Source organism: Tripterygium wilfordii, chromosome 11 (genome assembly GCF_013401445.1).
Source record: "Tripterygium wilfordii isolate XIE 37 chromosome 11, ASM1340144v1, whole genome shotgun sequence".
In the NCBI taxonomy this organism is placed as follows: domain Eukaryota; kingdom Viridiplantae; phylum Streptophyta; class Magnoliopsida; order Celastrales; family Celastraceae; genus Tripterygium; species Tripterygium wilfordii.
Window position 1 is genome coordinate 4,806,450 of NC_052242.1, and position 22,633 is coordinate 4,829,082.

Genomic DNA, 22,633 nt, shown 5'->3' on the forward strand with positions numbered 1-22,633 from the left:
CACCGTCTCCAACGACCATATTGTTGACTGGAAAGATAGATATATCTTTGCTAGGGGCGCCTTGGTATATGGTCTTCATAGGGATCTGCCTTTAAACTGGGTTGAAGGAAATAGTAAGTTCCGTTCCTTCTTTATCTGTTGATGCTTGTTACTGAATCTTATGCACCGTTTCTTTGCAGCATCAAAGAATTTGCTAAGCAAGTGGAAAAGCGGCCCCGAAGTGCTTCAAAGAGTGGAAGAGTTTTACAACCTTGGGGCATGTAAAAGATCCAGAAAAAACATTCTAACAGCACGTAAATTGGAGAAAACATCTCTTTGGAGATACATAAGTAAGTACATTTCAACTGTCCAAACGAACAAACAAACATGCTCAAGATATTCGTCTTACTTTATCATATGTGCAGGTGACGAAATGTTTGAGAACGTGTTTGCTGATATAACTGATGCAGACGACCTGTATGAAGCTCTGATGCAGGATGCTGAAAGAAATCAGCAGAGCCAGGAAACGGTGGGTGGAGGTTTCGAGGCAGCTATGCGTGCTGCAGAAACGTCCAAAGCCAAGAAAGCGGGAGAGAAACGAAAATCAACCGAGGAAATACCTGAAAGAAGGATGAAACAGAGAGAAGATCCTCCTGGTAAAGGAAAATCGAAAAGCACTGGGGGCAGCGGGAAGAAAGCAACTGAAAAGGCGACTGCTAACGTCAGCGATGGGACGGAAATGCCCAGAAAACTCCTTCACGACGCCATTGCCTCGGGACCCAGAGGCAGGGGAGGTGGTCTTATCAGTACCACTGCGAGTGCGTCGGCTGCCATTGTTCTGGATGATGATTCAGACAACAGTGAAAGGGACACGATGCCTTTAACTAGGAGGTTACCAAGCATTAGGACAGCCAGGGTAGAGACTGCTGAACCAGTGGAGACACGAGCTACCGAGAATCGTGGAGAATTTGACCCCACAACTGACAGCTACGTTGATGCAAACGCGGTATCAGAAGTTGCCAGGAGTGAAGCTATGGCAAGCGGATCTAGGACTGAGTTGGCGACAGCGGGTAACCAAGAAGTGGAGGACACTGCCCAAGGTGGGGAGAATATTCAGCCTAGGCTAAGGTTGAACGTCACGGGAAGTGAAATGGAAGAAATATCAATATGGATTCCCAAATCTTTGACCGTCTCTTCTGCTCCCGTACTTCCGCCCGTTGGGATTAGGAAAATGGTCTTCCCTGAGGACGCCAAAAAATTAGATGCTATGCCTCTTCCTAGTCAGTTCAACTACTCAGTGGCTCATTGCTTTACTGTAAGTGTTTCAGGAGCATATCAATATATCGTCATTAGTTTACACGACTAATACCACCTTTGTTGTGTTCTTAACAGGCACTCCAAGGAGTACTCAGGTCTGGAGAGAATGCCATTGGCAGTTTGAGCAAAGAGAGGACTGAAAAGGAGAGACTAGAAGGCATGGTAAAGGGGCTGGAAGACAACTTGGCCAATGTCACGTCTGCACAAAAAGATTCAGAGCATCAACTGATTGGGGAGAAGAACAAGAATACTCAAATGTCTGCTCAAATCTCAAGATTGGAAGAGAAATTGAAAGAAGCAGATGAGCAGCTCCTGCAATCAACTGAATCATTGAGTGCATTGGAAAAGAAAATACATGACGATGCATATAAAGCCACTCAATTCGAGTCAAGGATCGACCAAGCAATCAGAGATGCTCAGTACTTCAAGGATTGCTGGGAAGGAGTCACCAAACAACTGGAGAGTGCCGAGGCCAAAGTGAACACACTGGAATTCCAGGTACACCACCTGGCTGACCAACTTGGTGATGTTTCCAGAGAGAAAGACCTGTTAAACAAAGCGTTGGCAGCGCAGACAATGAAGACAGCAGAAAAGGTTGAAATGGCCAAGAAAATGGAGGAAAACTACCTTATCAAGATAGGGGCCATGGGAGGTGTCGGTCAAGCTGCAGAGAGGTTCAGATTGCTAACCCAGTACAAAAAGAATGAGCATCCGAAATGGGATGTGGACTTGATGCTCAAGAAGGCTGTGGTAGTACTTGAAAACTACCAGCCTAATAAAAGATGGGTTGTGAATGAAGAAGCAATTGGAGAACCTAACATCGAAAAAGACCTGGCGCCTCCAGAGAGTGATATCCCCACTGTTGAACAACTGCCCATTGAGGCCCGTGAATCGCCAATACCTGGCACTGTCACAGAAGATGCTCCATCTGAAGTTCCTCCGACTCCTAGGATTGAAACTTCAACTTCTGAGCCTGAAAATGCAGATGAGGATATCCCACGTGCGAATCCTCCCATTACGTCGGAGGCCATTGAGATTGAAGCGACAACAGAGACTATTTGAACTTGTTTGGTTTTGAATTTTGGTTTTTTTTTTTTTTTTTTTTTTTTTTTTTTTTTTTTTTTTTAGTATTTCCAATTTCCTTTTAGTTTAAATGCCCTATCATAGCAATCTACAATAAATAACCTTACTCTTGGTAGCAATTTAGAGTCGATAGCCTTACTCTGTCCCCCAGTTTAAGTTGGACTGTTAGAACGTAACTCTAAAAGTTCAATTGAAACTGCGAATAATGACGTGTAAAGAAACTAGAACTAACCAGGTGGGACGCGTGGCCTCAATTATTTCCATCTGGAGAGAATATGGCAGGGTGAATCTCCGAACAGAGTAACAAAATCTTGACTGAACAAACTCCAAGAACTGAATAGGTATGCCAAGTGGCAGGCAAAAATTTACAAAAATCAACACGTGTCTCAGAACACCATTGGTGGACTTGATAGAGAATTCAATCCGTGAGAATATTGCGTTCTATATAAGGAGGATAGAACAACTCGATGAGCAAAGGTTGAAGATGAGTTGGTGATATTGGTACCGATGATCAGGCTACACTGTCAGTTTCGGCTAAGCTCATATGGGTTGCCTAGTACTGACGGTGAGTCTGATCAGCCGTGCCTTGTATCATTGTTCTGGTCAGGAAACGCAGAAAGTCTTGGTGCTGCTTTGGCGACGTTACGTCTTGGCGTCGGTAATTTATACGTAGTCAATGTTTCTACATTGTTAATACTGAATGAACCTTTGTCCCCCAGTAATAAATGCGTTTTTATGACATGCGCTGATTGGGATAATCTAGGTGGTCATTTAATACCTTTTTGACTATAACAAATACAGTTTTAAGTACCTCTTATGGTTTTTTTAAGATTAACTGAATTTAGAGATTTTAGAATTTTAAATACGTTTAGACTTCTTTTCCTATCTTAAATGTTCGTGTAGATTTTTGCGGTTGTAAAGTTTATCTTGACTCTTGGGCTAGCACAAAGAATTAATTGCAGAATTAATTTCGGGTGTTCTCAAGAAGATGAAAAGGTAAGGTTCGCAACTATATAAAAGCTAATTCTCTTTTGGCAATGGAATTATCCTACAGACCAGATAACTACACCCAGTCTTTACAAAAAATGGCTGCTTCTCAGAGCTCTGTAAACTCTCCTTCTGACTCTGACGACAATAGGGACGTAAGTTCGTTCCTTCCTCCTGATTGCCGAAACCCTGCACAGTATATCGTCGACCTAAAGGAGGCGATGAACGAGATGGAGAAGGGCATGAAAGAGATGAGAATAGAGATGGAGGACCAAGAGGAGCAGATCACAGATCTTACCAAAGCTCTGCAAACCGTTGGCTGTGCCATGCTCCAACTGGAAGAGCTTGCGGAATCGCAAGCTATGGAGCAGAACATAGCCAAGCTCCAAGACTCGCTCCTTAACCTTTCTGTTTTGATTAAGGAAGCGAGAAATAAAATGAACGAAAGCTTAAACATTTGGTCGTAAAGACCATATGTTTTATATGTATGTTTTTCTTTTTTCTCTCTTTTTTTTATATATAAAATCAGTATTTCTTTCTCTAATGCCTCAAATATTTTGCAAATATAGTACGCTGCAAAACTTGAAGTAGTAAAACTCGTAAAAACAGTAAAACTTGTACAAACAGTAAAATTTAAGAAAGCATGAAAACTTATCTGGTACGATGGCGTCCCCATGCCGTGGCATTCGAACAAACGACTGTCCTTAGTTTTTCGGGCCTTACAATCCCTGCGCTCAAAAGAACGATCAAAGGTAGTCGATGGGACTCCCATCGACACTCCGAAGCTTAAATTAGTTCACATAATAACACATATAATGAACTACAGAAATTTAAATATACAAAGATACTAAAGGAAATATTTAAACTACAATTATAGCGATATAAAGACAAAAAATCATGCGTGTTTAGAAATGGTACAACTTTAGATGAACGGCGTTCCAAGGATGCAAGATCGCTTCTCCATTTTCCCTGTGTAGTCTGTAGGCGCCGTTTCCTAGTACCCTGTCGATCAAATATGGGCCTTCCCAGTTCGGACCCAGCTTCCCAGCGTTTAGCTCTCTGGTATTCTCAAAGACTCTCCTGAGCACATAATCTCCCTCTCGAAATGCTCGAGTTCGAACATTTTGGTTGAAGTACTTTGAGACTTTGTCATGGTACGCAGCTGTTCTTGTTAGCGCCTGATCTCTGAGTTCATCAATAGTATCCAGCTGATCATTCAACTCCTGCCAATTCCTTTGTTCATTAGACCACTGAAACCTAGCAGATGGGAGTCCAGCTTCAACTGGTATAACGGCCTCAGACCCAAATGCAAGAGAGAAAGGAGTTTCCCCCGTAGGCGTTCGTGAAGTTGTCCTGTAAGACCACAACACTCCAGGTAATTCATCAGCCCAAGCACCTTTAGCTTTCTCCTCGCATCCTCCTCCCAGCGAACAAATACGGTAGCTTTCATCAGAGCTTCTTCATAACTCCTAACATCACATTTCGTGAGTTCTTCATAAAACTCCCCATCTGGGAGTAAACAACTCCGGAGCGCTTGAATAGTTGTTCCTGGGTCACAATAGGGTATAGATACTTTCTCCGTGTTGAATCTTGACAGGAAGTCACGGAGAGATTCTCCCACACGTTGGGGCAGTCGGTATAAATCATCAGAGCACTTATGAATCTTCCGACTGCTCGAGAATTGCACCATGAACGTCTCGATTAGCTTCTCGAAAGAAGCAATACTGCCGTTGGGTAAGTTGATGTACCAACGCAGAGCCGGACCGGTAAGAGTCGATCCGAAACCTTTACACATGCACGTCTCGTGCATGCCGTACGGTATGGCGATAGCGCCCATCTTTAACTTGTAGTGAGCCACGTGATCCTCGGGGTCATCAGTCCCGTTATATAACTTCATGCTCGGGACGCTGAACCTGTGCGGCAGATCCGTTTGGTATATACTGTCCACAAACGGTGATCCCGTATAGCAATTGGCATTAATTTTGGCCAAAGCAGGAGGTGCTTTAGTCAATTTATCTATATCTCCCCGCAGTTCGATGATCTGCTTGGCCATCGCAGCTTGGGCGACTGAAGCGATAGTGGGTCCCGCGAAAGGTGCAGCAGGAAAACGTGGTGGCTGTGGGAGTCTACTTCTTGGAGAACCGGTCAAATCTACAGGGGCATCCCTGTCAACATTTTGCTGAATTTCTTCTGTCGCAGGTCCCTTACCCCGTGAAGTAGAAGTATCATATCCCCCGGGGGTACTCCCGGGAACAAACTGGGCACTCAAAGGATAAGGCAAAGGGTCTCTAGGAGGTGGTGTTTGTTCAAGGCGAGGAAAAGGTGGAATTCGGACTGAAGTGGGATCATGGCCTTGGGAAGTAGTTTGGCTTCTCAGCTGCGAAACCTCTTCGCGGAGTGCTGCGTTATCGACCGACATTGATTCTAACCGCGCATCCGTTTGCTGTTTATTCTTCGACATGTCTTCTCTCATGGCTTGCATGAGTTGCAACAGCTGGCTGTTAGTGACCTCACTGGTATCAGCCATAACGGGAAGTTGCCGTGAAATCTTTTCGGCCAAATACTTGCAAAATGCCCCCCTATCTGGCGCGCCAAATTGTAGGAGCCGATTTCTACAATAGTTGAAAGGTCAATCTTTCTTCCTGTGGGGTCCGTTTGCAGCCTTGGATCCTGCAAGCTTCACAACAAGGCAAACCGTGAAAGCTCCTTAACCGGCTTGGGGGGTGCCGGTCGTGGAGGCTCCGACGATCAAGTTAGTACTTGTCGGAGATGGAAGACCAGCTATAGTCTTAGGTGTTTTGTCTGAATAGGTTTTCTCTGGAATTGGTAGAAAGTGTTTCTGTTGTGTTGTCTAGTTTGTTTTGAAAAATGTTCTCTCCCCTCATATGAAAATAGAGGGGTCTTTATAGAGAACGAGGATCGACCTCGGGAATTGTGTGTCCATTCCAGGTATACTATTGGACCAAATTGTACGAAGGAAGTGTACAAGAAGTCCACTATCCCGGTTGTGTCAGGGTAAGCGGTAAAGTAACAATATGTCATAATTAAGACAGGTGTCGATGATAGTATGGAAGTTTTGTAGGCGGTATTTAATGAATAGATACGTATATGAAGGAAAGCCATACCTAAGGATGTGAGCCAGTCACACCTGTAAATATCGGCTGTAGATTAGACTGACAAGAACTGCTTTATGAGTGATGTAGTCCGAGTAATGGCGCTTATAGATGGTGTCGCCATTACTATGTTCTGGTGACTGTACTGGGTCGCCAACACCTGCGGATGCTTTGACACCTAGTTCCATCATGCTAAGGAAGGATCATAATAAAGTGACCAGTCTATAAAGCTATAAAGATCCTGTAGATAAGTATCAGAGAATATGACAGTAGTGGTGTCAGAATACTGTTTATATTACGTAGCAAGTAATGTAAAGATTGTATATGGACCCAAAGATTGGCTTTTAGTTTCGGGCCTAACTGCGATAGTTAACCTGGGGGGCCTAGACAATCCAGCTCATCTTGTCGATGTGGGACCAGGTGGGGCCATACCATTTTTGGCACCTACATCCACTACTGCGATCAGGAAAATCAATTAGACGACTGTAACTAACAACACCGAAAAATTCTACCTCTAAATATTTGAATCATTCTATTTTTCAATTGTTGAAATTTTTAAATATAATTTTAGTCATTTATTCTTATAAAAAAATTGTGCAACTCTCTATGTTTGAAACTTTGAATCATTCTATTTTTCTCATATAACTAGATGATAGCCCATCATGGAGTGGTTTGAGTTATTACGTAGACCCGATGATTTACTCAGTGCAAAGTCAAATGATGGTCACTACGGGTTCCATCATTTTAAAAAAAAAAAACTAAATGATAAATTGTAACGTGTTAAGGAACTTGAATTGTCAACTTATTCATTTCAAAGCAGTTTCACACACTATTAATTTTTTTAAAAGTCAAACACACTAACAATTTTTATGGGAAAAATCAAAAGCAAAGATTCAATCATTCATTCCTTCATTAAGGATTGAAGCGTGGCCCATTGCCAAGACATGGATCTCTCTTTTGGGTAGACCTTAATGTCTTGTTTCTCCTTTTGACTTAGCTTAAAAACTCACTAAGCATTCATATTTCGTGGTTTTTGTGAAGGGGTGGGAAATTTTGTTCTATAAGGAAAGAAATTCAACCATAAAAAAGTTAATCAAACGTAGTCCATAAAGAAAAGGTCAACGAAACATCCGAAGTTGATTTCTCTCGTGTTATGGCCACCGACCGGGAAAAAAAAACGTTGTATTCCTGTCCTTGTGTTTCGGCCTTCGGGGGTCATTATCCAATCTGAAGAATCTCCAAATATCCCATCCAATCCAATTAACAGCAACAGTTGCAGCTGTTGATACTTGATTACTTGATACCAAAAGCAACCACCGAACAAGCCACTTGGAACATCTATGATTGCCTAAACCTAGAAGTTAAAAAGCAACTGCTTTGACTATTCAATAGCTTTATCGAAAAGTTCTTTAGAAAATAAGAAGAAAGAATCTTGAAGTTTCAGATCCGCCTCGTACTCCGAACTGTGAAGGTACCCATTTCTTCTTTCAATTTAATCTAAATCTAGGGTTTTCTGTTTCGTTCGAAAATGACTTTCAGATCTTGAATAATGTGTATTTTTTTTAAAATTTTAAATATGTTTATTGAAAGACCCAGTTAAGGTTACGTGTTGATTTTGGCATTGGTCGTCATTGGTCGTCTGCCATTTTCACATTTATGATTCAATATCTGCCAAACTTGAGTCTTTGATGACTGATAAATTGTATCTGGTGTAAAGTAGTCTAGAAGAATAACTTAACCCGCAAAGTCTGCGTTTTTGAGTCGGTTACTTGTAGGAGTCTCTGTAAATTTGAAGTTTCTTGGCTATTTCTAACCTTCCCCTTTTTTCTTTTTTGAGGCTTTTTAGGGAGGATTTGCTTCTATAGGTTTTTGTTTCATTTTGTGTGATTTTTTTCAGGAATCAAGAAAAAAGAGCATCTGATTTTTTTTTTTTTTCGTGTGAAGGTGAGGAGAGGATTTTCTTTTCAGGATTGAAGATTTGTTATTTATAATTGGATTCTGGTTGATGGGTGGTGGAAGTTCAAAGGAAAAGAGTTGGAGGCAGACTTCATCAATTCGTTCAAGCTCATCTTCATGGGATTATCCGCAAACACCCTATTATGGTCAAGAAAGTTCAGGTTATGCACCCCAGCAACATCCCCCACCTCAAGACTACTTACCCCAGCAATATCCCCCACCTCAAGACTATGGTGCTAATACAAGGACGCTGGAGAGGAGGTATTCAAAGATTGCAGATAGTTACAACTCCTTAGAAGAGGTAAGCTTAACTTTGATGGCTTTGACTAAATAGGATATTTTTATCTGGATGATTTGTTTGCTGAAATGGTGTTTTGTGACCACTTCTTGTGCTGATGGTCATTGTTTTGTGACCACCTCTTGTGCTGCTGATGATCTGGAAATTCTTCCACAAATATTTTGATGGATCCCTGAACAGTTTTGTTTCTTTATGGTTAATATGTTTAGTGGTGTCCACAAAGCCTTAAATTGTGCTATTGGTTTAAGCTGCGAGTCCATGCACTGCGGATATTTTTTGATTCAAGCTTACCATTTTCTTATTGCAGGTAACTGAGGCTCTCGCACGTGCTGGTCTCGAGTCTTCAAATCTAATTGTAGGAATTGACTTCACAAAGAGCAATGAATGGACAGGTACACCTTGATCTTCAATGCATGGAATATGTGATTTGGAAGTGGACAATTCTGAATTTGAACTGGTGAATAGGTGCAAAGTCATTCAATAAACGAAGCTTGCATCAAATTGGAGATTTCTTAAATCCCTATCAGCAAGCAATATCGATCATTGGGAAAACCTTGGCTGCTTTTGATGAGGATAACTTGATCCCCTGTTATGGATTTGGAGATGGTATGTTTTGAAGCCTTAATTTTTCATAAATATTAATTTGTTTGAACGCTCTGGGACTTAGCATTACTTGAATGTATTGCCAGCTTCAACACATGATCAAGATGTCTTCAGTTTCTATCCAGATGATAGATTTTGTCATGGATTTGAAGAAGTCTTGAGTCGTTACCGGGAAATAGTGCCTCATCTGCGACTTGCAGGTTTGAATTTTCCCACCTTTGTCGTGTCCGTTTAAGTTGTACTGCATCTAGGCAATTTTATTTGTAGCTTATGCTTATTTCGTTCTGGCAGGACCAACATCTTTTGCTCCTATCATTGAAATGGCCATGACTATTGTTGAAAAGAGTGCTGGTCAATACCATGTACTATTGATTATTGCGGATGGACAGGTAATTTGTCTTTATCATTGTGAAAATCTAATTTATCTTGTGATGTTATTAATTAGTTACAGTAAGAAGGTTGACCTCCTTGTTTTGCAATGAGCTTTTCCAAAGTAAAAATTATCTATCCAACAGATGAAAAACACTGAACTAAATCACTGATTTAAATCTAATTATCAATACTGAAATTTGGAAATATGTTTTTTTTTGTCTGCTATGAGCTATCAATGGACTACATGTAAACCTATACTTTTGCTGGGTTTAATCTTTTCCAACTGAATTTGTCTCAGGTGACAAGGAGTGTAGATACCGAGCGTGGCCAGCTGAGCCCGCAAGAGAAAAGGACCGTTGATGCTATTGTACAAGCAAGGTGAATATGGCAATACCTAATCGTCTCCTGTTGTTGTTTATCCTGTTTTTTGTTATCTTTCTTATGTTCTTATGCAAGTTTTTTGTTATAGCAAGCTTCCGCTCTCAATTATATTAGTTGGGGTTGGAGATGGGCCCTGGGACATGATGAAGGAATTTGATGATAATATCCCTGCTCGAGACTTTGATAATTTCCAAGTAAGTTTGATTGGTCAGCGCATTGACATACCTTTCTCTTTATCTGTTACCATCTCACAGTTTTCTATAATGTTCCTGGAAATCTTTCAATGGCAAATGGCAAGGTTTTTTTTGCTAATTGTTTTTTCTTGTTTCTTGTATAGTTCGTGAATTTTACGGAAATTATGTCTAAGAATATGAACCAATTGCGGAAGGAGACTGAGTTTGCCCTTGCTGCTTTGATGGAAATTCCTTCACAGTACAAGGCAACAATAGAGCACAATATCCTGGGGTAATGAATCCTTCCCTTTTTAGCTATTTATAAAGGATTTTGTTGCCTATCTGATTTCATTGTCCTGTTAATGCCTGAGTAGTAGGCAGAACAGAAATGTTTCTGAGAGGATTTCTCTCCCTCCACCTGTATATGGCGAAGCATCTTTCAGCAGCTCAAAACCTTCTTATTCTACGAGTTTTGTTAAGCCTAGTGTGCCACCTTATCAAGAAGACAGTCGGCCTGCAAGCTCAGCGCCACCTGCTATGGCTTCAACTTATGATAGCCAGGTATCAACCTTTTGAGAATAAATGTGTCAAGATTTTCAGCATAGGAGATTCACCTTGTTCATAATTTTCAAATTTCATTTGTTTTTAATACAAACTAAAGTTTTCAAGTTATAACTTGTGCTTTTAAAGTATGGTTTGGTTTTTGTGTCATGTAAATTTTCTTTTGCAATGTGAAAAAAAGTCTCTCATGTGGATTTTACGTGCTGTGTTTGAGTCTTTGAGTTGACAATGTGACTGCATATTATTCGTTGGGGTTTACTCTTCGTTTCACACGTTATGTAGGTCTAAATTTTGAGGTTTTAAGTCTTTTTCTTTTGAGTCATATGATTTTACCAAATCATGATGAAGTGGCTTTATAGTGTGCTGCTTCTATAATTCTTCATTTTCTTTGATGGAAGTGATCATTCATAAATAGTTTTGGTGGTGCTACCGAAATGAACCAATTCAAGTGACTGCCAGCCTAGCCATGCTTTAAAGATAATGAAATGTGTGCTGTGTGTATATTGAAGTAACATTATACTCTTCTGCTATGGAATTATGGATTGAATGCTTGACCCTGCCTATTTGAGTGGTTGTTGCTTCGTGCATTTCCATTGATATCGCACAACACTTGTTTCCTATGACATTTACCAGAAGTGATCTTTATTTCATTGACTTAATTTCTTCCTCGTGTCTTTGTGGCTAAATGCATTTCTTTTAGCATGCAAGCTTAGTGCTGTCATTGTTAGTCTGATTCAAAGTCTATATTAACAGTACTATCGAGAATCCAATATTCGAGACTTACATGTTGTCTGGTTTTGGACAGGATTGCCCTATTTGCCTTACGAACTCCAAGGATATGGCCTTTGGTTGTGGGCATCAGGTAGGATTACCTCCCTCTCTTATACACAGACGCACACACTCAAGGAGAGAGATGCATTGCTCAATTACTGAACTTGTTCCGAAAAATATCTTTTTTGCGCGGTTTATTAATTTTTCTTCCTTCTTTGTGCCAGACGTGTTGTGAATGTGCAGAAGACCTTGAGTCATGTCCGATCTGTCGAAGTGCTATACAGATTAGAATAAAACTTTACTAAGCCCCGTCACCACCTTATGCATGAATTTTTTCTCTGGTGCCCCAAAGTTATTTGTAATTCGTTGTTACAATGGTGGAGATGCAGAGATGTGGTCATCTCCTGTGTAGATTTTCTAGTTGGTGGTTCTTTTATTCTTTTTTTGAGTATTTTAGAAGATGTCTCTTCAATTGTTCCTTCTCAGCACAACAATGGTAATATAGATAAATGGTTGTTGGACTTCAAGTTTTGTATATATTGGCTTCAGAATTAGATGTTTTGAGTTGTTGCGCAAATGGTTTGTTAAACGTTCTTGCCAGCAAAACGCGGCCAACTCATTCATGTGGGCCTCAATATGCTTCTGCGTGGTTTAACCTATTATATTTTGCACTTCACCTCTTTCTTTGGAGATGTGTGGGGGGAGCATTGAACCTATTCGGAAGTTCATTCGGAAGTTCGTCCAGTGTCACCAAGCTTGACACTTTAGAAAGGGTGTCACCAAAGTTGACACTTCATAGAGGAGATTATCACAATTCACAACCAATTATTGTGGCTAGTAAATTCACTAAATGTCTAGTAGAGTACAAAATAATGGATAAGGAGGCTCAAACTGACAAAGCAACACCGAGAGCGATGGACATAGAAAGTTAGATAGAATGTGAACAAGAACAATTAATGCACCACCATACCCATCTGTTACTCTGTTAGTCAATCAAACCCAACCTCCTACATTCACTCCCATCAACACTTCCTATAAACTCCTAAGATTACATAGAAAGAGAAGCCAAAGGCAATAGCAATTCCAGATCTCTTCAGTCTTCACTTCATCCACAAAAATGTCCACCAAATTGGGTTACCAGAGACTAAGAAAAGATCAAGGTGGGTTTGATGATGACGATGAAAAAATTAGAGGGAGCAGAATCAACATCGTGAGGACATCTAGAAGCTTTTGCAGGTTCAGGTCCTTGGGGAGGGTGAAGAACAAAAGGAGGAGATTTATGAGGATCAATATTCCAAGCCTGAGGAGGTTCTTGACCAAGAAAGTGAGGGTGGTCTCTGTGTCATGTGGTAAGGTGGTGAAGAGATTGAAGGAGAGTCAGGCTCATTTTGGGGATCTTTTTGCTGGCAACTATATGTTTGTGCAGGTTAATCCTTCATCATTGAAGAAGTGCATCCAGAACTATGAGCTCAGTATTGGTAGCTTGCCTTCAAGGGTTGCTTTGCCTTCAACAAGAGTGGATTAAATGGAGAGCCTTATCTCACAAAACAGCATAAGTTATCATCTTATCTGGCTTTTTTTTGTTTCAATAACTATGATCTTTCATTCAGTAACTATGAATCTATGAATGATTTGCAACTATGTATACTCAATAAGATAGTGGAAATCCACATAATTTCTCTATTCCCTCTGATGTCCTGGGTTTATCTTCAATGTTACTAGGTAAATTTTATGGCCTATTTACCACAAAATACCAGTTGAAGCACATTCTGAGTAGAGGCTGTACGTGGCTTCATAGAAGCACCAGATTACTAATAAATCATGTGCATTTGGGATGTGGGTGGATGGGGGTTGGGAGTTAAATGTCACGAGAGGAGGCATTTGTTTGGGACACATGCAGGCTTAGCTATAAAGTCGTGGATGTTGTTTGTGGGGCTTACACTTGTTTGGACTTTGGCATGTGATAGCTCAATAAATATATTACTTTTTATACCTCTCTTTCTTAGTGTTTTTACATTGTTTTTGTTTACTTTTCAGTAATTGGACCCTAAAGAAACCTATAGAGGTTTTTAGTCATTCAATGAGTGAATAATTTATATAGATATTTTATTGTAAAAAATTTACTCTCCTTGTCACATATGCACCATAACAGAAGATGATTGAGAAAATAATTATGATGGAAAAAAGAAGAAGAAAATAATTATACCTAAGATTGTACACCCAGTCAGGCAGTCAGCTGTTGGTTTATCTGAGATTAATTCTTCCAATTGAAAAATTTACATTTAACTTGTCCAATTGGTAATGGGTAGCTAACATGAATGGAAAAATCCAAGTACTCGAGACTTCACTCAAAATTAGAAGCTTGTCTAGTTACAGATAAGCTGTCCGTAATCGATCTGCAATCGAGAAACCGATCCAAACCGTTGTTATAGTTATTTCAGTAAATGTAACACCTACCCCGGATTTCCATACATCAATCCATTACGTCAGAATAAATATTAAACGTATATTACATATATCCCAATATTCCAATAATAACCTATGGCTCTGTGTGGACAATCATACAAGCGGTGCTCCTTGATTCCCAAAAACACATAAAAGCCTCAATTTGATCATCATCTAAAAATATATTATAAAACATAAAAGCGTGAACTCATAGAGCCCAATGAGAGATACAATTTTAAAATTAATATGAAATCTGTAAAAGCGTTGCCTCAATGATTTCAAACATGAATGCCAATCACTATAAACTTGTAGTGAAATGTCCATAATCTCATATATGCCAATATGCACTATATATCAAAATCTTATAATACCATAACTTGACCAAGGACAACTCATATCAATCTTTCGCATCTGGGTTGACGGATCAGAAACCAGAGCGAATACAATTTCATAAATCTTGTCGTACGTGCGTAGACAGTATGAATACTCACTGCACGCCCCAAAGGCTTTATGTACAGTAAATGCGATCCCAAAGACCTCTGTAACCCATACTCCGTCATAAATTGCCATACTTGAATATAAATGTCACATAGGCCAAAACTTTCATATTAAATCATACCATAAAATGCTCAAATACCAAGTATAAACCAACTCGTAAAACATCAGTGTTCAAGCTTTTCCAAACCATGTTTTCAAGCAAATCTTTACCATATAAGAAAATTATCTTTAAATACCAATAATAGCCATAAACTTTAATTGGAAACATTCATCTAGTGAAAAATAATAGTTTAGGTATCACTCACATTAAACCGAACTTTGCTTAGCTCCACTAAATTCCTTCCGGACGTATACACAATTCGTGGCCCTGACCTGGGTTAAACCTTCTGTAGTAGATATGGGTTAATTTCTTGAGAAGAATCTTTGCCAAAACTCTCCAACTCAACTCATCTCTCTCTGTTTCACGTCCATCACCGAAATAAGGAGAAGAAAGTCATATTCTTTTCTTTCCCATTTTTGTTTTACTTCTGGCTATAAACACAAAGAGGAGAGGCGGTGGTCTTTGCTTTATCCATTTCACCTTTTTGTTTTTCCGTAAATCCCATACTACTTCCAATTCCAAAATGATATATGTCCATAATTTTGATATCCATAAGTGTCCATAAACTAGGTGGCATGAGGAGAAGTGTGGGAGACCATTTTGTATTAAATGGTCCCCCACGCTTCTCCTCATGCCACCTAGATTATGGATACTTATAGACACCAAAATTATGGACATGTAGTGCTTCCGACTTCAATTATCCATTTGCCACCATTATAATAGCTATCCCTAATAAGCCCTTTACTTGTTTGCTTTAATTAATCCATTTAGGTAATCAAAACAAATTTAAAGATCGGGATGTTACAATTTCGGTTTGATTATCCAAACATATATGATCCGGGTATGAATTCTGAAATATCATAACCGAATCAATTCGGACATTTCAATTTCGATTAAAAACCGAACCGAAAACTGAACGGACACCCTTAAACCCAAATACCTAACGTCTAGGCCCAATTTTTCATTACTGCTTAACTTTTTAATTAATCTTGAAGAAATAGACATTGAACTAAAATAAATTTACCAAATATCATTTCATTATTTTATACACAAGGTAATTATTTTATATTATATTATATATATAAGAGTTACATATTGGGGTTGTTGAGATGACCATGGGAGACATTCTCATATATGTTTTGCTTTTTTTTTTCGTGATTATATTATTTCTATCGATCTTGTATATTTGTTTTTCTTTAACTGTGATGAGATAATATATTTATTATCATTATTATGGATTTTTATCAAACTTTGTTAGATGGAGTTAGAGTCAATCATGTGCTATTTTCTCTCTCTATTTGATATTTATTCATGCTTCTTCCATTTCTTCAAAAATAAAAAACTGATTCGATTCGAAAAATATGGTTATTTTAAGGTTTACCATGGGTTGGTTTTACCGACTATTACCGGTCAACCGACCCATTACCGGCCAACTGAGAATCAACCATCAGTTGATCCACACAGTCGGGTCGATAATTTCATCCAATCCATGTAGAGATGGGTCAATTGATGGTTGTCAAAATACTCAAAAAATTGGTTGGCTGAAAATTATCGCCCAACCGACTTTCATAATAATAAGATTATGGGCCAAATCAACTTAATTCATACATAACTCCTTTGAAGCCTGTAGTCAAAGATATTTAATCCCATTATTCTCTTAAGCCCATACACTCACTTAAATCCATTTAATCCATTTCAAGTGTTAGTGGGTTTTGAAGATTTGAAATCCACTTTTTGTCAACTTCCAACAAGGGCTCATCATCAATTGTCAAAATTGATCATGAGAATTGATTTGATTATTGATCAATTAGTCAATGTAAAAGTGAAAGGGTACACTCCATTAGGCTTTGGCCCGCTAATGCTAGACCAGCCGAACAAGAGGGGTAACAAATGAAACGGTGCGCTTGACTTTTGAGGATAAGAACATCCACATTTGATCTTACCTGTTTGGTGGGGCGGTCTTGCAAGCGAGACCACCAGAGGCGCAGCTCCACCAAAAAGATGGTATTCGTCAGCGGAATCGTTGGCTATATGCCAAGGGTTCCGCTAGCAAAACAAAAGCTCCACTTCTTTTGAACGGCTGAGGTTATTTTTATTTTTTTTAAAAAAAATCTCGTGGGGTCCATTGGATATTTTTATATTTAATATTTAATATTATTTAATATTTTTTTACAAAAGTGGGCCGCATTTTTGTTATAATTTATATTTAAAAAATAATTATTTTGTAAAAAATAATTTTTGTTTCCACAACTTCTAAGTTAGCGTTGAAAACCAATTCAACTACTCTACTAAACGGAGTTAGGTATAAAACTCTCATCTATCTTTTTTTAGTAGTTAAACATTGAAAAAAGTCGAGAAATATTTGTGGTGTGCCTCATTACAGACACCTACTTAATACACCCTATTTTTTTCATACACACTTTGAACTTCTCAAATTACCCAATATTGAATTCTAAAGAAAAATATTTGCCTCATTTGACCTATGTTTATTTTTCATTCTTATAGGGTCCGTTTGTTATAGCGGTTTGATTGATTTTCAACGCTAGTAGAAAAACTGTGAAAAAAAGACAGAGCTTAAAACTTTGTAATATGCTATGAAGTGTTTGACGAACTAAAAGCTGATGCTAGCAAAAAGCTATTGAATTAAAGTATTATCTTAAACTTTATAATATTATATTTTATGATTTAAATAATAAATTTGTTAATAGAATTTAACATTAAATTTAATCTAATAAATATAAATTATTATTAAAATGAAATTTAAGTATATATTATAAATATATTTTTATGTAAAAGTAATTTAAATAAAAGGAAGTCGGAACCGCCTTTATAAGCTTCGAATCGGAGCGTATGAAATGCTAATGATTCTGCTGGCGTGTGATGTGCGTTTGGCACAACCCTCCCCTATTTATAATTTTGGGGAGGAGCAATTAATGGTCCAGATTATGTGCAAGTGGCAGTCATCCACTGGTGTTGATCCTTCGTAAGGGTTATTGCACCCTTTGAGTAGTGAAAAGTTGAGCGCTCAATCGTCAATAATTAAATGAATCTATATCCATGTGAATGAGTACTTTGCTTGCAGCGATGTATCTTGGAATAGCTTGCTTTACTAGATAGTTTGAAGTATCTTGGTGTAGGTACGGTATGGTCCTGATGACATGCATAAAAAGTATTCCAACTCAACATTTATGTCTTATCCTCAACATGGGTAATTGTATCTTTTAATGAACTAGGTTAGAGTTATCGGTCTTTAGAAATTCTGTATCTAGGTTTGTTTTTTATGGAATACTTGTACTTTTTAAGTTTCTCAATTACGAGTTAAGGAAACTCCTGTTATTTAGGTTGGTGATTGAATCTCACTTAGGAAACTAGAATCATGAGAGATTTGGAGTCTTAGGCAATTAGGGTTCCTAGGTAGATATATATACTTGCCGTCCAAGCCTCAAAGGACTACCGAAGCACAACCTCAAAACTACAAAGCAGATTCTATCAAAGCTTCGAGTGATTGTTTTGTTTCATATTTCGTTATGACAGTTGGTAAAGAAGACTGGCGTAAGATAGCTCACGGTGGAGTGTGTTCCTTGTTGGTGGTGTGCCAAACAATCTCTTCTCAATGTTGATACTTTGGTTGCGGCCAAGGTTTGTTCAGTAGACGTACTTGCTAAAGTCTTGAGAAAACATAAATTGAATATTTGATGTACTGAGGTATCTTTGGTTAGAACCTGTGTAATCTTTATTCATATAGTGGATTGTTTTCAAGGTTGGTCGCTTGATAGACTCGAGGTTTTTCGCTAATGGGTTTTCCTCGTTATTTTGGTGTGTTTTGATTGTTGATCTAATATTCCACAAGTTTCATTAGTCTGACTAACTATTCTTGGGTAAGAATAAACTTTCATCCTTGCTACACTATTTAGAGAATTCTACTATACTATAGGATAAAAACTTTTCTAGACTAATATATACAGCACAAGAGTGTAGAAGTTTTTAGATAACTTCTAGGTACTCCTTCTTCTAGAATGCGGGTAGGAAAAATAACAAACCAAACTGACACGAAAGATCATCTGAGAGTACAATAGGAAAAATAACAAACCAAACTATAGTGTTACCGAACACATGAAGACGAGAGCGAGGTACGCGAATGTAAATCTCCTTAAGGTGAATTTGCCCCAGCCATTTGGTGTCAACATTTTTCAGGCAAGCACATCCCAAGATACACCGCTCTTTTTCTGTAGTTAAGTGACACTTTAATACCACACAGCTCTTTCGAGCCAAGAAAATGAATGTACTCTCAGATTTGTGAACAAAGGAAGAAGAGGAGAAGAATGTTTTTGGTGTGTTTCAACTCCACAACTAAGCTCTCTATTTATAGTAGAGCATTGCAACAAAATGGTCCACAAAATCAGTAATATGGACTGATTTTCAGGACTCATTATCGATCAAATATACTATCTCAACCACCCACTTACATTGTGGAATTATCTCAACTAATCATTGACCATAAACAACCCACATTCTTTGTGGGGGGATTTTAACTAACTTTGAATTAGTCATATTATGCACCAATGTATGTGAGATTTATGCATGAGTGGAAAATTTGTCTTGGAATGAAGTATATTTCATTCAACTTCACGTAATGATATTTAATATCGTTATTTTCCAACAATATATACAACACAAGAGTATATAAGTTTTTAGATAACTTCTAGGTACTCCTTCCAGAATGTAGGTTCAGTGGCGTACATGAGTTTACGGGGGCCCTGGGCAAACTCTAAAAAGGGGGCCCCTTAATTTTTTTCCCGTTATTATCATATAGTTCTTAAAAGTCTAACTCTTAAAAAATATTACTTAAATATGACTCTTCTAGCATTTTGAGATGCAAAATCATGAATAATGTTAGTATAATCAACTTTTTCCGCCAAATCACTTTCAATAGACAACATAGCTAACTCATTTAATCTTTCTTGTGACATTGTGGACCGAAGATATGATTTTATTAACTTTAACTTTGAAAAACTTCTCTCTGCGGCATCTACTGTTACTGGAATAGTTAACAATATTCTATACGCAATCCATGCATTTGGAAAACCACCATCCATTGTTTGCAAATGATTTAGTATTTCAATAGGCTTTTTTTATTTCTTTAGGTAAAATGTTACACAAAACTTTTAACTCTAAAGCTAAATCTCTTCCATCAATATCATAAAAAGTGTCACACTTCAAAAAATTCTCAAGTTTAGTGCAATATAAGATCAAACTTTCATTATCAATGGATTGTAACTTTTTCAAATCAAACAAAAACCCAAAAGTCTCTCCATATAATTGAAGTTGTTCAAACCTACTTCTAAAAGAAGAAATAGATTTATCCACTATGTATAGAAAGTAATCAACTCTAAAGGATTCCTCAGCTGAACGTATTAAATCTTCATTATTAATTTCATCAAATTATCTCTTTTTTTGAATTATTCGTTTTGTTTTAAAAATAGGTTCAATTTCCATTGAACTAGCTACTTTTTTAGCTTCAATCATGGCATCCACAAATCCACTCTCTATATTGTTCAAAAAATAAGATAAGTCCACTTTCTTAGCTTTTCTACGGCAATCTTAATATTCATATCTTCAGCTTGAAGGGTTTTACTAACACTATTTACAGCAGATAATAAATTGCGTCATATTATCAAACTAACTAAAAACTCAAAACTCTCAATTTCATTTGTTGTAAAGGATTGGGCTTCACTCTCTGTCTTTGGATCTTCACTAGTATTAGCCAAGTCAATTAAAGCATCTCTAACTTGTAAAGTTTGGTATCGTATTGCTTTAACACTCTCAACACAACTTTCCCAACGTGTTTGTGAAAATGGCTTAAGAGTGAAATTTTCAATATAAGACATCAAAACATTCCACCGTTTTGTAGATGATGCAAACAACAAATATATGTGTTGAACAACTCCAAAGAAAGATCTAACTCTTTCACAAGAGTTGCCCATATCACAAAGTACAAGATTAAGACTATGACAACCACAAGGTGTGTAAAATGCTCTAGGATTCTCCATAAGCAACCTATTTTGAACACCTTTGTGTTTTCCTTTCATATTTGATCCATTATCATATCCTTGCCCTCTCATGTTGCCGACATTAAGATAAAGAGTATTTAAAATATCTTTGAGCACATTAAAAACCCCTAGCCCCGATGTATCATCTACCTTTAAAAATTGAATAAAAAATTCCTCAACTTTTATTGGTTTGACTGAAATATCCACACATCACAATATCAAAGACATTTATTCTTCATGACTTATATAAAGAGTACAATCAAGTATAACAGAAAAATATTTTGCATTCTTTACTCTTCCTATAATTGCATTTTTAATTTCATTGGCTAAGAGTAGGATAAACTCATTTTGTATTTTTGGACTAAGATAATAATAGTGAATTGATTTATTTTTAACTCGTTGAATATGTTCTTGCATGATTGGATTAAACTCTTCAAGCATCTCAATAAAACCTAAAAAGTTTTCATTTCTCCCTTCATAAAGCTTCTCCTTATGACCACGAAGGCTATTATTCGTATTAACACTTGTTTCCAATGCTCCTTCTCCCTATCTATTTGTTATTGCACACTTTTATCAATTGTTTCAAGTTTATTCAACCTCACTTGCAAATTCCATCCATTTGGTCATGCAAACTAGGTGTTCACTACTAGTTTCATGAGCTCTAAGTCGTTCACTAAGATGTTTCCAATCATTAAAACCATCCGTAGTCAACCGGGAAGTGTTTTGGTCTTGCTTGAATAACTTACAACAAAAGCAATATACTTTGTCCTTAACTATGAAATATACAAGTAATTTCCTATCTTGTTTCTCTCCATTCAATAACACTCGTTGATTGGACCTCTATTTTGAGGTTCTAATGTCCTTTAATTAGGATGTTCTAGCACTTAGTTAATGTATTTGATTGCATTTTAGCTTAATTTTACACTTACAAATGTTTCCCCTTGGTTTTGTAGGAATCGGACCTTGTTCGGGCAAGTTGGAGCACTTTTTGGGCACTTTTTGCTGTGAGGTGTCGGGACACTTCCCAAGGTGTCCAGACACTTACCGTCCGGACACCCACAGTACCCGTCCGGACACTTTCTTCACAAATTGAGACAGAGGCTCACAAAGTTGGAGGCATGAAGCGTCCGGACACCCGTCCGGACACCTACGGCGAATCTGCAATTTTCTGCACCGAAATTTCAAGGGCATTTGGGGTAACTCATGTATGTAACCAATGGGAAACGATTTTATAAGGGTAGTTAGGTATTTTCTATTGTAAAAAGAGAAGAAAACCCTAAGATTTGGTTGGCTTCCTCATTATTCATTGACTTCTCCAACATGAAGCCACCATAGGAGTAGTGTAGATCTAGTTTCTCTCTCTAAGTTTTCTTTGTTGTTTTTGGTGCTTTCTCTTGATTTTGTATAAACTCCGATTTAGATGACAATAGATTGGATGTTTATTGCAACAATCATGAGTGGGTAGTTCTCTTCTCTAGTTTCTAATCCCGAATGGTGGATGCAAGGTTTCAATTACTCAAGGTATGCTCAAAGAATCGTAGCTTCGATTTCTCTCTTTTAATTTCATGATAGTTGTGTGATTGGATCTATGGGAATGACATATTTGATTGTATTCTTGGATTGTCTAGTCTAGGGATTGCATCTAATGTGTTCGATTGAGAATTGTTAAACCCATTGCATGATTTCCTTAATTAATTGAGTTTTTCATTGCATAGCTATTAATTATGTGTATTGATGATGGGGTTTTGGGTTAATTTAGGAATGTGCATGGGAGAGTTATGGTTAATTGATCTTTGAGTGTGAAACTAGGGTGTTAGCCAAGCCGAGCCCCAAGGGGGAACATTAATCCATAATATTAGGTGCTTATCCCTTTGCGTTCATCGTAGATTAAGAGACCCGATGGCCTACATGTATGAATTGAAGTCTTATATCCCAATTCTCTTTGC

The 22,633-nt window shown here is 37.9% G+C and overlaps 3 protein-coding genes across 4 annotated transcripts; all 3 read left to right on the forward strand.

The window, feature by feature from the left end:
- Nucleotides 1-160: 160 nt before the first annotated feature.
- LOC120008657 lies at nucleotides 161-2,429 on the forward strand. Its single transcript, XM_038859049.1, has 2 exons — nucleotides 161-1,294; nucleotides 1,372-2,429. Exons 1-2 carry the CDS (start codon nucleotides 161-163, stop codon nucleotides 2,356-2,358), a joined length of 2,121 nt encoding a protein of 706 aa, XP_038714977.1. The 3' UTR covers nucleotides 2,359-2,429.
- A 5,373-nt stretch (nucleotides 2,430-7,802) lies between these two features.
- LOC120009904 (E3 ubiquitin-protein ligase RGLG2-like) lies at nucleotides 7,803-12,158 on the forward strand. 2 transcript variants are annotated; one of them, XM_038860634.1, is made up of 12 exons: nucleotides 7,803-7,950; nucleotides 8,424-8,736; nucleotides 9,041-9,125; nucleotides 9,199-9,339; nucleotides 9,423-9,536; nucleotides 9,628-9,725; nucleotides 10,007-10,086; nucleotides 10,178-10,283; nucleotides 10,427-10,554; nucleotides 10,637-10,823; nucleotides 11,629-11,685; nucleotides 11,819-11,931. In XM_038860634.1, the coding sequence occupies exons 2-12, from the start codon at nucleotides 8,485-8,487 to the stop codon at nucleotides 11,897-11,899; spliced, it is 1,329 nt and encodes a 442-aa protein (XP_038716562.1). In that variant the 5' UTR covers nucleotides 7,803-7,950; nucleotides 8,424-8,484; the 3' UTR covers nucleotides 11,900-11,931. The 2 variants fall into 2 exon arrangements, with proteins under 2 accessions (XP_038716562.1, XP_038716561.1); XM_038860633.1 differs by lacking the exon at nucleotides 7,803-7,950 and having other exon boundaries at nucleotides 8,485-8,736; nucleotides 11,819-12,158.
- A 437-nt stretch (nucleotides 12,159-12,595) lies between these two features.
- LOC120009832 lies at nucleotides 12,596-13,277 on the forward strand. Its single transcript, XM_038860545.1, has one exon. It carries the CDS (start codon nucleotides 12,712-12,714, stop codon nucleotides 13,117-13,119), a length of 408 nt encoding a protein of 135 aa, XP_038716473.1. The 5' UTR covers nucleotides 12,596-12,711; the 3' UTR covers nucleotides 13,120-13,277.
- The last annotated feature ends 9,356 nt before the right edge of the window (nucleotides 13,278-22,633 follow it).